At 41.9% G+C, this 12,977-nt stretch overlaps 1 protein-coding gene across 3 annotated transcripts in view; it reads right to left on the minus strand.

Annotated features, from left to right (window-relative positions):
* The window catches only part of ARHGEF18 (Rho/Rac guanine nucleotide exchange factor 18), a 569,373-nt gene that overhangs the window by 186,025 nt on the left and 370,371 nt on the right, over positions 1–12,977 (minus strand). For 2 of the 3 annotated variants that reach the window (XM_077476319.1, XM_077476321.1), the window contains 2 exons: positions 11,010–11,081; positions 6,249–6,354 (listed from right to left, as the gene is read on the minus strand). In XM_077476319.1, the coding sequence (XP_077332445.1) occupies positions 6,249–6,354; positions 11,010–11,081 (178 nt within the window). The remainder of the gene's footprint in view (positions 1–6,248; positions 6,355–11,009; positions 11,082–12,977) is intronic. The other variant, XM_077476320.1, reaches the window with a different exon arrangement.

Here is a 12,977-nt window from a genome sequence, read left to right on the forward strand (position 1 = left end):
TAAGTGGTGGTGGAATCACAATTTAAGGGTGATATTTAGTTGCACTGATAAGCAACAAGAAAAGGAGGCTGATCACGCACTGGGGCCATCCACAATGGGACACACCAGTCACTTGGAAATATCTATGAGATTGTTTTGTTGGACTTTTTTTCATTTTTGATAGAATTGTTGTTGTTCACAAAATATTTTTTTACAGCAGCAGTGGTATATAGTACACATGGTTGTCTTTTTATTTTCACCATAATCAATATTGTTGTCACTTCGCATTTATATTTTGGTTTGTATGACATATATATATATAGAGGGTTTAAGGTTTATAACTAGGTACTGTGGCACTAATATTTGACACTAGGGTTTATGATTTCAATAGAATTGGTCGCATTTAATATTTGATTTTTAGAGGTGGTGGTATTCATTAGTAGGTATATTATGATCTTGCACACAGAAGTGGTGACATACGTTTTTAGTTGGAGCCCTCCATTTATATATAGTTGCATCTACACTAAACCCTAAATTAGAATTAAAGGCAATTTTTTTTTCCATTTTGCATAGAATAAGGGAGGGTTATAACCCATGTAAGGTTTATTTTTTCTATCTGTCTCAAATTGAGAAGATTTCCCTTTATTTCCTGTCCCATAGCTAACAGAGGAAGTGAGAGAAATGCCCTTGAAAGTGAGGTAATTCCTGGTTGTCACCAGGGTCACCAGAACCAGCATCCCTATTGGTAAATATCCCCACTATTCCTGTTCTAGGGACAATCTTAAATTTGGGACTTTCTTTTATTTTTAAATTTGTTAATAATAGTCAACAGGCCTAATGGAAAGGGTGAATCTCCATAACCAGACACAGACAATACAAACTGACAGGTGTTCTAATCCCTCTCCACTCTATCCAAAACAAAATAAAAAAAGTTTGCCTTTATACTTTAAACTACAAAAAATTCATACAGTATGGCTCTGTAACAATTATTTTTAGCTCTTTTGTATTCACTTAACGCGTATCCATTACTGTTGCATAAGATTTCATTATGTACAGTATGTATTAAAGCGGAGGTCCGCCCACTGCTGCAAAAGTTAAAAGCCAGCAGCTGCACATACTGCAGCTGCTGGCTTTTAATAATCAGACACACACAGCTGTCGGGTGCATTCCTCCTCCACTGCGAGTATGGGAATCTGGCAGTTAGGGGTGCAACACTTCACCGATCCGTGATCTGAACGGGTCACCCCACTCGGATCGGCACACGCCACGAAGCGGCGGCCATCTAGCTCCGAAGCGGCGGCCATCTTTCTACACCGACGGAGCGATCACTTGTAAACAAACCGGTGGTTCCTTTCTCCCCTCTCTGTACTGATCTGTACAGTGGAGGGGGAAGAGATCGGATGGATGCAGCGCTGTGGGCTGCATCTGTAGTACCCCCAGCGCTGCTCTTTTACAGCCTACTCTGCAATACACTGCCAATACTCTGCCATACCCTGCCAATACTATGCCAATACTCTGCCATACCCTGCCAATACTCTGCCATACCCTGCCAATACTCTGCCATAACCTGCCAATACTCTGCCATACCCTGCCAATACTCTGCCATACCCTGCCAATACTCTGCCATACCCTGCCAATACTCTGCCATACCCTGCCAATACTCTGCCATACTCTGTCAATACTCTTACATACCCTGCCAATACTCTGCCAATACCCTGCCATACCCAGCAATACCCAGCCATGCTCTGCCATACCCAGCCATGCTCTTCAATACCCAGCCATGCTTTGCAATACCCAGCCATGCTCAGCCAATATTACAGTGGTGAGATTGTGGATATTACAGTGGTGACTATATGGCGGTGGAATTTTCACAGGTTTTTGCAAATTCAATTATTATTTGCTGATCCGAAAAATGATCCGATCCATGACTCTGATCCGAGGAACGATCCGATCCATGAGTTTATTGATCCGTTGCACCCCTACTGGCAGTGCAGCCTTACGGCTTCAAGCCGGGAACCATACTGCGCATGCACAAGGCTCTTCTCCTCTCTCCTACTGGCCCGGCAAGGAAGAGGAAGCCCGGGCGGTGATGTCAATACCCACAGCTGGGAACAGGATACCTGTAAAAGACAGGTATCCAGTGCCCCCTCCCCCCCCCCAAAGGTGCCAAATGTGGCACCTAAGGGGGGAAGGAGTACAACGAGCGGAAGTTCCACTTGTGGGTGGAACTCCGCTTTAATGTATGTATTAACCAGTTCCCGACTGGCGCACGCCGATGTACGTCGGCAGAATGGCACGGGCAGGCATATTGGCGTACAGGTAGGTCCAATCTTCAATGCCGCCCTGCCATCGTGAGCACGCCGCCGGCGGCGCGCTCGCGTGTCGGTCGGGACCCCCGTGAGTCCGGTCGCGGGTCCCGCAGACTCGATCGCCGCGGGCATACCCGTGATCGTCTTACGGGATGGCTGAATGGAAGAAATGCCGTGTAAACAGCATTTCCCCATTCTGCCTAGCAACTAGCGACGCTGATCTCTGCTCCATGTGATTGAAGCAGAGATCAGTGTTCACTAAATGAAAGCCCAGCCCCCACACAGTTAGTAACACACCCCTAGGAACACTTAACCCCTACACTGCCCCCACTGGTTAACCCCTTCACTGCCAGTGTCATTTACACAGGAATCACTGCATTTATATAGCAGTGATTGCTGTATAACTGACAATGGTCCCAAAAATGTGTCAAAAATGTCTGATGTGTCCGCCGCAATGTTGCAGTCACAATAAAAATCGCTGATCGCCGCCATTACTAGTAAAAAAAAAAAATAATAAAAAATTATTAATAAAAATGCCATAAAACTATCCCTATTTTGTAAACGCTATAACTTTTGCGCAAACCAATCAATAATTGCTTATTGCGTTTTTTTTAACCAAAAATATGTAGAAGAATACGTATCGGCCTAAACTGAGGGAAAAAAAAGTTTTTTTAGATATTTTTGGGGGATCTTTATTATGACAAAAAGTAAAAAATAATGCGTTTTTTTCAAAATTGTCGCTCTATGTTTGTTTATAGCGCAAAAAATAAAAACCGCAGGGGTGATCAAATACCACCAAAAGAAAACTCTATTTGTGGGAAATAAAAGGACGTCAATTTTGTTTGGGAGCCACGTTGCACGACCGTGCAATTGTCAGTTAAAGCGACACAGTGCCAAATCGCAAAAAGTGGTCTGGTCTTTGACCAGCAAAATGGTCCGGTCTGTAAGTGGTTAATGCTGACATCTAATGGAAATCCAATATAACCACAGCTTGTTATTGCTATATTTGTTAATGGTATAATCCAGTTTCCCTGTATGTTGGGGCTAGTTAGTTCCGTCCTTACCAGTGTTAATTTTGTTGCCAAAAATATTTTCATGATAGTTTTCGTCAGCAGCGTGTTTACAGAGATGAAAATGAAATGGTTCTATTAAATTTTTGCAGATTTAATGAAAACGATGATGACAATCAATTCCAAATTTCGTCAACAAATGAAAACGGAATGAAAATATGAGGGGGGGGGATATTTACCCACCTGAACTTCCACCTTTTTCAGAGCTCTGCCTGACAAACTTTATTGCCTGAGAGACACAGGCTCCCTCTGTCTGCCTGCTGCCTGGGAGTTCTGGAACAATACCCTGCAAACCACATGATGAGTGTTTCCCCTCCCAGCAAGGTAGCAGTGCTTAGCACTGTGTAAAATATCAGCCTCCCAGACCGTCCAGTTCTCTGCAATGTGTACTACCTCACTCCCATTTACTCCCCCCCCACCCGAACCAAATTTTATTAGATTTTCACGCCAAGAGTATATAATGAGTTCGAAAATTCTAGAGAAATACGTAAATAATGCATTATATTTTAAATAAACCCATTCGATTTTAGTTGTTTAGTTGACTAAAATATGACTAAAACTAAAATGGCATTTTAGTCAAAAAACTATCACTAAAACTAAATCAAAATATAATGAACACTGGTCCTTCTATAGACCACTCCCTTCTTTCATGTTACCAACTTTCGTAGTGGGCATAATGCTGGGAAGATTATTGCCTCTTTAAACTTCAAATGACTGGTGAACATCCCATGTATACTGCATTTTAACAAGTAAAACTAAGTTGGATTAAATTTCCATGTCTTATTGGAGAGCTGAGCTGTCTGTGGAGGATGCAGCAAGTGACCAAACTGGCCAAACCGATGAAGGTCTAAAGGAGGTATGTCAATGCATAAAGAGGTGCTTGAAACAGAACAATATGGTAGACTTTAGAAGCTGACATTTAGTCATTTTTGTTTTTGGAGGGGTGGAGGATACAGCACCATACACATTAGGTATGTGTAATAATGGGGTTGATTTACTGAAACTGAAGAGTGCAAAATCTGGTGCAGCTGTGCATAGTAGCCATAACTTCAGCTTGGTCAATTAAGCTTTGACAATAAAACATGGAAGCTGATTGGTTTTTATGCAGAGCTGCACCAGATATTGCACTCTTCAACTTTATTAAATCAACTCCGATGTGTGTACTACCAGCAGATTGCTGCTTTTTGCTCATAACCCTCTGTGCTATATCCCCTTAGCAGCTAATGGATACTGTAATAAACTTTTGCCCTCTGGTCCTGTGAAGGTTAACCATGATAGGTCCTAATCAGGAAAGTTGTGCTGCTCACCCTCCCCTTCCTTCCCCATTCATGGGACTCATCTTACTGCATTCCCATGGCATAGTTGCCAACATTGTAAAAAAAATTATAGGGACACTTTTTTGTCTGTAGGTGAAGTTGTATTATAATTAGGGTGGGGCATTCATTTATATGGGCGTGGTTTAAAGAGGGCATGACTCAAATGGGGTGTGGTTAGAGTCTGAGATAAACGAGGGATGGAGGGAGAGAGAAGGAAAGAGATAGGGAGGGAAGGAGAGAGGCCCCAGATCCTACACCACAGTAGAAATATGTGTATTCCAGAAAGTTTAACAATCAGCAGATAAAGACTCTCTGTTGGTGCTTCAGTCATCCCAGCACCATGGTTGTTATGGTGTCAGGATGATTGAAGCACAATATTTCTATTATTATAAAATTAAATAGTTCAACTCACCATAATGCAAAATCAGTGGGAGCCCTGAGTGTGTCACTTGCCATGTTGCCTGCCACCTGATGCCATCAGGTGTCCCCAGCAGAGTCCCCCCTTACATCAGGGGTCCCCAGCGGAGTCCCCCCTTACATCAGGGGTCCCCAGCGGAGTCCCCCCTTACATCAGGGGTCCCCAGCGGAGTCCCCCCTTACATCAGGGGTCCCCAGCGGAGTCCCCCTTACATCAGGGGTCCCCAGCGGAGTCTCCGCCACCATTACAGAAGACCAGCTCTCGTGTAACAGGTCACTTGCTGAGGGGAACAAGCAAGAGGCAGAGCTGGCCGGGTGGCTGCAAATAGAAATGGCTGCTAACTCCCGCGGCCTTTCCCACAACATGTCACAGACTGGCAGGAGCCTGGGGGGTGGGGGTTTGTGGCAGATCAATTTCTATTGGCATCTGCCTCCACCTCTTGTTTGTTGCCCTCAGCGAGTGACCAGACTCCACGAGAGCTGGTCTACTGTAAAATCGCAGCGGAGACCATCGCCAGTGCCGGCCCCGGACCTCGAATGGCAGCTCTGGCGATTCTCCAGTTGAATGCCAATTTCCCCTAATTTTTCCCGGGACAGCGCAAAAACACAACAGGGGTCTAAATCCCGTGAATATCCCATGAAAATCTGAACTGTTGGCATGTATGCCATGGTTTACCATGTTCTATGAATGGGTGAGGAGGAGTTGATTGCTAGCATCCCCTCCACCCATTCACTGAACTCGATTCATCATTGGGGTGCAGTAAAATGAGTCCCATGAATGGTGCAGGAGGCTGGAGGGGTGGATGAGAGGCACAATTTTCCTGATATGGAGGTGCTGCGGTTAACTTTTACAGGACCAGAATACAGCCATTTAGGATAGTATATGGTAGCTGTGAAAAGGACAGAGCATGGAGGACTTTTAGCAGAAGCAGCCACCAGCAGATAATAGGATACAAATCATTACACATAACTAATGTGTATGGTGCTGTGAGCAAAGAAAATCACTAAACTTTAGCTTTTACTACATTTTTGGAATGCTTTGCCACCTAAAATAGTAACTAGAGCTTAGCATATAAATTCTGATTGCGGTATTTTTGCTACAATACAGATTGCTTGAGATTCAGTGGCAATGGATTATAACTCATCCTTTGTTGTACCTTATCTTTTTGCCAGGATCCAGTGACTCTGTTCTTTAGTGAGCTTAGTCTTCTTTTCACTTTAGTTCCTCTTTCCACCTTTTCAGGTTTCCCTGTGTCTTCTGTCCTTTAAGTGGGGGAAATGGTAATAAATGTGTAAACTATAGAGGTCATTTTATCCCTGGTGCAATTTCACGGCTACACAAACCCATGTATAAACCTTGCCTTAATATTTTTCACCCACTAGATTATTCATAATTTGCTATTCCCAACAGACTACTAAAACCATTATTTTTACTGTAATATGTGCAGCAGTCCTTGTGCTTTAGGAATTTTGTGCAGTAATCCCTAAAGTGTACCTACGTTTTTGAATAGAGGGGTGGGGTTCATCTGTCAGGTTTTTATTACTTTCTGAAGCCCCACTGGAGGGATTTACCCTCACTTTTTGTCCTGATTGTTAGCAGAACTAAGGCCCCATTCACACCTCAGCGTTTTAAAGCTTGAAGCTCCAAAATGCTGGAGTAGAAAAAGTCAATTATTCTTTATGAAGATGGTTCACATCTCCACTCCAAGCCACCTGAAGCTCTTAAAAATTCTGGAGCTTTTTTTGTAGCTCAAATTGGGCACATTTGCGCACTTTTATTCCCAAAGAATTATTTGGAAATATTTGTGTGTTTTTGCGCGTTTTGTCTTGCATTTTTGCTCAATTGTCTGTTCAAATGAAAAACAAAAATAGTAATATTTGAATACATAAGTGGAAAATAAATACACAACTAAAAATCATCATAAATAAATAATACATTAAAAAAATGAATAATATGTAATAAACAATTAACCCCTAACGTAAATATATATATATATATATATTAATAATAATAAAATAATATACACCCAAACTGGAACAAAAAAATACAATAATAATATTTTATTATTATTATTAATAATGTATTTTGTGTTGGGTATTTATTATTATCATTATTATTATTTATTTTTTAAGGGTTGGGGTTAATTATTTATTTATTATCACATAGTATTCATTTATTGTATTTATTTAGGATTATTTTTATTTATTTATTTATTAATGCATTTATTATTAGTAGTAGTATTCACACCCTAACCATAACAAAAACAAAAATGAATAATAAGACAATAAATAAAATATTAACCCCTAGCCCTAACCCTAATGCCAGATTCCAATGGAAAATGTTCGATGGGAGCTTTTTGTCGGAAATTCTGACTGTGTGTAGACATCATCGGACATTTTCCATCGGATTTTCCGACACGCAAAATTTAAGATCTGGATCTCAAATTTTCCGATAACAAAATCCGTTGTCGGAAATTCTGATCCTGTGTACACAGTTCCGACGCACAAAGTTCTACGCATGCTCGGAATCAAGCAGAAGAGCCGCACTGGCAATTGAACTCCAATTTTCTCGGCTCGTCGTACATCACCGCGTTCTTGACGTTCGGAATTTCTGACAACATTGTGTGACCGTGTGTATGCAAGACAAGTTTGAGCCAACATCCGTCGGAAAAAATCCCATGGATTTTGTTGTTGGAATGTCCGATCGCGTGTACATGGCATTACCCCTAATCCTAACCTAACCTTAACAAAAACATAATAATAATAAATGAATAATAATCCTAAAAAAAGAAAGAGAAGCTGATGGAAAAGGTAAAACAGCTGAAAAACCTAGCAACAAATGATGCAACAGATATTTTCCTTTATTGGCTATTTTAAAAAAAATGCCAAAGCTCAAAAACGCTGTATAAAAACACGCAAAAACAAACAAAATGATGCATAAAAATGCATGAAAAAAAGTCAGAAAAACACTCAGACTCTACGCTCAGGTGTGAATGGAGCCTAAAAGTGAGGGAAACCCTAAACTTTTGAGTTGTCCCCTATGGGACATAGGCAGGAAAAAAACAAAAAATGGTAAAGAGTTTTTTCCCACGCTCTTAAAATTGAAACAAAAATGTTTTGGCTTTAGATATACTTTAAGGGATCATGCGAGGCAACATGTAAATAAGACTCTTTAAAGGGTAAGTTTACTTTATTGTAACCATGGCCCAAGGTCCACTACTTCCCTAATTATCATATAACTACATACCCAAAATGCAGACCTCGGATAAATTTTTTTTACAAATTTTGGTGCTCCAAACTACAACAGGTGGAATTTCGCTGCCCAGGGAACCAGGCTGCTCACTACTGCCCATGCTGACTCCATGTCATAGAATACAATGGCCAGTCTGCTTCCCTGTAGATTTGCAGGGGGATAGCTAATTGATATTGGGACTATAGCAAAGAGCTTGCACATGCACAGTGTGTCCCTGTGTGAAACTGCACCAAGCATAGGTTACAGAATCAGAAGCTTATTTAATGTCTTTTTTTGGGTGTGTTTAGTTGTAACGAGGAGGCAACTGGACCATGGTTTCCTTTCGGTACACTTATCCTTTATAGATGTATAATAACATACAATGCAAACCCTTTTAAAGTATCTGAAAGACATTGCCAAAAGCAACCAATTAGGTATTTCTTTCTATTTTTCCAGTGGAAATGTAGTTAAAGTTGAACTCCAGGCAGCTCTAAAAATATCAATTACAATATTTGTATGTTCAATAAAAAATTAAAAATTAATTTTTTAATTTAGCTAGAATAAGTACCAAAATTTGACTTTGTCAGCCTCTTCACAGTGGATCTCAGACTGGACATAAATGGATCAATTTTTTTTGATCAACCAACTGTGGATCCCTCATCCACATAAGTTAGGTGGATGGAGGAATCTTCCCCACTGTACTATTGTTTTATAACAGTGGGGATACCTCTAATACACAAATCAGTGTTGCAGCACTGATCAAAATACATTTTTCTAACAAGCTCATGTTAAATGTGAAAATCAGAGGTGTTCTCTCACATTAGCAACCATGTAAGGTCAGCAGGTTTGCTGCGGCTTTTAAAATTTAACATCTAAACAGTTTGTCAGATTTACAAATACTGTATTTAAGCATATAAACTCTGTTTTGTGTTGAAACTAACTGTGAAATCTAAAACTCCAGTGGGTGTAACAAGATTTTTTTTTTTTTTTTGCTGATCCGAAAAATTATCCGATCCGAGGAACGATCCAATCCGTGAGTTTTTTGATCCGTTGCACCCCTAGTTGCTATACCAGATAATTTCAGTTACTTACACTGCTTAAAGGAAAAAAAAAACTCATGATGATGGTAGCACCCTCAGGTGTGTGCTAGATGTAGTATAGGTTTTGTAGTGTACGTAAATTTGTTTAGCTCAGGGCTGGATGACTCATCCTAACAGCTCTTGTGCCTCCCCCCTGTGTCTAGGACATTGGAGAATGTTCTAAAGCTAGTGGGCAGGAGGTAAGGAGGAGCTGCCTGGAATATTTATGAGGCCTCGGCATTTCCCCAGTTGTGGGCTGGCAGGGAGACAGAGCCTACATTTATAAATAGCCAGTCATGCCAGCAGAGCAGTCTGGTAGAAGATGGAGATACAGTCTTGAGGGAGTGACCATAGGCTGGGGCTCAGGTGCTGGAAGCATCCTTCTATAACACATGGGAGGAAGCCCTTCCTGGAAGCATGGGAGCAAGAGAGGAGAGAGTGAGTAGCATTGTGGGAACTGCAAAGGAGGGAGGCTACCACAAGTAGTCAGGCTCCCTTGAAGACAGTGGTGTGCTGGAGGAAGAAGTATAAGCTGTGTATAGGGACTGTATATAGAAGAATGTCCCTGAAGTTTTGCTGAAGTTAAAGTGAGCATCCGATAATATTCCATCCCTATCCAAGTTGAACCCCTAATATAACCTATAAACAAAGTCAGACTATTCTCTGACTCTGGAGTGCCTGTAAAAATTTGGTGTGCCTGGCTGAGCAGGAGTGGGTGATCCAGTTCATCCTTAGGGGGTGTGCTACAGGAGGATTAAAGGAAACCTTGCAAGTTCAGCATATGTGGGTGGCCCTCAGCTCCAGTTGATAAAATATCACAAAGGGAATTACAAATTCTGGGTTCTGGCCTCTTCCTATCACTAACATTCCTGGGGCACACAAAGGTATCTTGGGAAAGCTCAGGATCCCAATGTTTGCAAAAGGCAGCTACTGCACCATACAGGAGCATGTTCTTGTTGAATTCGAGGATCAAACTTTTCCCAGGATCCCACAAAAAGACACACATATTTCACTTCATCTAGGCAGGGTGGACGTAAGGCTGAAAGTAAGGTGTTTTTTTAAGATTTCCTCCCAAAGGTTTTTTTTTTTTATGTCCGTAATATAGGATTCTGACAGCAGGGGGTTGGAGCAGGCAACCACATAGGTGCATCCAGCATTTTAGTGCAATATCTACTTTAATAAATACAGAGCTGCATTTTATTGAGTATTTTAAATTTGCATGGAGTTCAGCTTTAATCAAAGAGTAATTTAAACCAGGCTCATTGTGACATGCAAATTGCTTTTAATGTAGTTTTGAATGTAGTTTTGCATACATACTTTTTGTGTCAGTTTGCATTACCACTTTCAGGCTACTGTTATTGATGTCATGCATGTTCATGCACATATTGTATACCATGCATCAGCAGTATGTTACATGTAGCTGTTTTGTGTTTAAATAAAAAAAATCTTTACAGATTGGGCCCTGGGCATCCGCTGCAAAAATGTATGCAAAATATACCATGTGAAACAACCTTAAAGATGTTCTCAGAAGATGGGATACATTTATCCTAGGTTCTCTTTAAAATTCACATTTACAAAAATGCATACAGTTTGTCTAAATTACCCACTCGTTCGACAGGAACTCGTACCAGGTCAGATTTTGCTTCGATCCACTGTTTGCTTCTTGTTTGCTTATGGTTCTATTGAAGTAAAATTAACAAATATTTTTTTTTACATTCTTTCACATTCAGGTAATCTGCATGAAAGTTCCTCCAGCAATTGGGAATACTATAAAGTTTTCCGATCTCTTACAATAAAGTAAACATAAACAGAGTGTACTATTACTTCTGCCTTAAATCCAAAAAGCAAGGGGGCCTATCCTTCATTTAGAAATGCATAATGGGCAGATCCAAATAATTCCTTTCAATCTACTGTATATCTCCAATGGTATAGCCAGAATTCCTAGTTTGCAATATCTACAGTAGGGATGAGCTTTGAGTTCGAGTCAAACTCATGCTCTACTTGAACATTGCCTGTTCGCCTGTTCACCGTACAGCGAACAATTTGGGGTGTTCACGGCAAATTCGAAAAGCCGCGGAACACTCTGCACAAGTCTATGGGAGAAATCTAAAGTGCTCATTTTAAAGGCTTATATGCAAGTTATTGTCATAAAAAGTGTTTGGGGACCTGGGTTCTGCCCCGGGGGGACATGTATCAATGCAAAAAAAAGTTTTAAAAATGGCCTTTTTTTTTTCGAGAGCAGTGATTTTAATAATGCTTAAAGTGAAACAATAAAAGTGTAATATTCCTTTAAATTTCGTACCCGGGGGGGGGGGGGGGGGTGTATAGTATGCCTGTAAAGGGGAGCATGTTTCCCGTGCTTAAAACTGTCCCTGCACAAAGTGTAATTTCTGCAGGAAAAAAAGTCATTTAAAATCACTTCAGGCTATAATGAATTGTCGGTTCCCCGTAATACAGAGAGCAGTCATTGAAAGTCATTGATGAAAAAAAAGAAAAAGTGTGGGGTTCCCCCTAATTCAATTACCAGGCCCTTCAGGTCTTGTATGGATTTTAAGGGGAACTCCACGCCAATTTTTTTTTTAAAAATGGCATGGAGTTCCCCCTAAAAATCCATACCAGACCCTTTATTCGAGCACGCAACCTGGCAGGCCGCAGGAAAAGAGGGGGGTAGAGAGAGTGCCCCCTCTTCCTGAACCATACCAGGCCACATGCCCTCAACATTGGGAGGATGCTTTGGGGTCCCCCCAAAGCACCTTGTCCCCATGTTGATGAGGACAAGGGCCTCATCCCCACAACCCTGGCCGGTGGTTGTGGGGGTCTGCAGGCGGGGAGATTATCAGAATCTGGAAGCCCCCTTTAACAAGGGTGACCCCAGCCCCCTCTGATGTAAAGGAAACCTGCGTTACATTAGAGGGGGCGGGGTCATCCGTACATCATGGGGAAGCCCGGATTTCCCCTTGCATCAGAGGGGGGGCAGGGTCAGGTGACGGGTTGCCCCGCCCGCCTCAGATAAGAAGTGTCAGGCTGCCAGGATTCCCGAAGTGTCTCCGGTGGAGACAGGATGGATGCCCTGCGCTGGAGGGAGAGATCACCCATCATTGGATCCGATCAGCCATCGCTGGACCCCGGAGAGATGATCATCCGTCACTGGATAGTAAGAGTGGATTACCACCGCTGGAATCTTTTTTTATTTTTAATAAAGGACTTTTCCCAACGGTGTGTGTGTCTTTTTTAACTTTTCTTTTACACTTTCTTTGTGAAATGGTAGGCGTACTTTTGTACCCCTTAACATTTCAAACAGGGGGGCGGGATCTGGAGGTCCCCTTGTTAAAGGGGGCTTCCAGATTCTGATCAGACCCCCACAACCACCGGCAAGGGTTGTGGGGATGAGGCCCTTGTCCTCATCAACATGGGGACAAGGTGCTTTGGGGGGACCCCAAAGCATCCTCCCAATGTTGAGGGCATGTGGCCTGGTACGGTTCAGGAGGGGGGGCGCTCTCTCGTCCCCCCTCTTTTCCTGCGGCCTGCCAGGTTGCTCAGGTAAAGAGTCTGGTATGGATTTTTAGGGGGAATTT

This window comes from Lithobates pipiens, unplaced genomic scaffold, assembly GCF_037356315.1.
Source record: "Lithobates pipiens isolate NorthernLeopardFrog02 unplaced genomic scaffold, aLitPip1_a1.2 Scaffold_13, whole genome shotgun sequence".
NCBI lineage: Eukaryota > Metazoa > Chordata > Amphibia > Anura > Ranidae > Lithobates > Lithobates pipiens.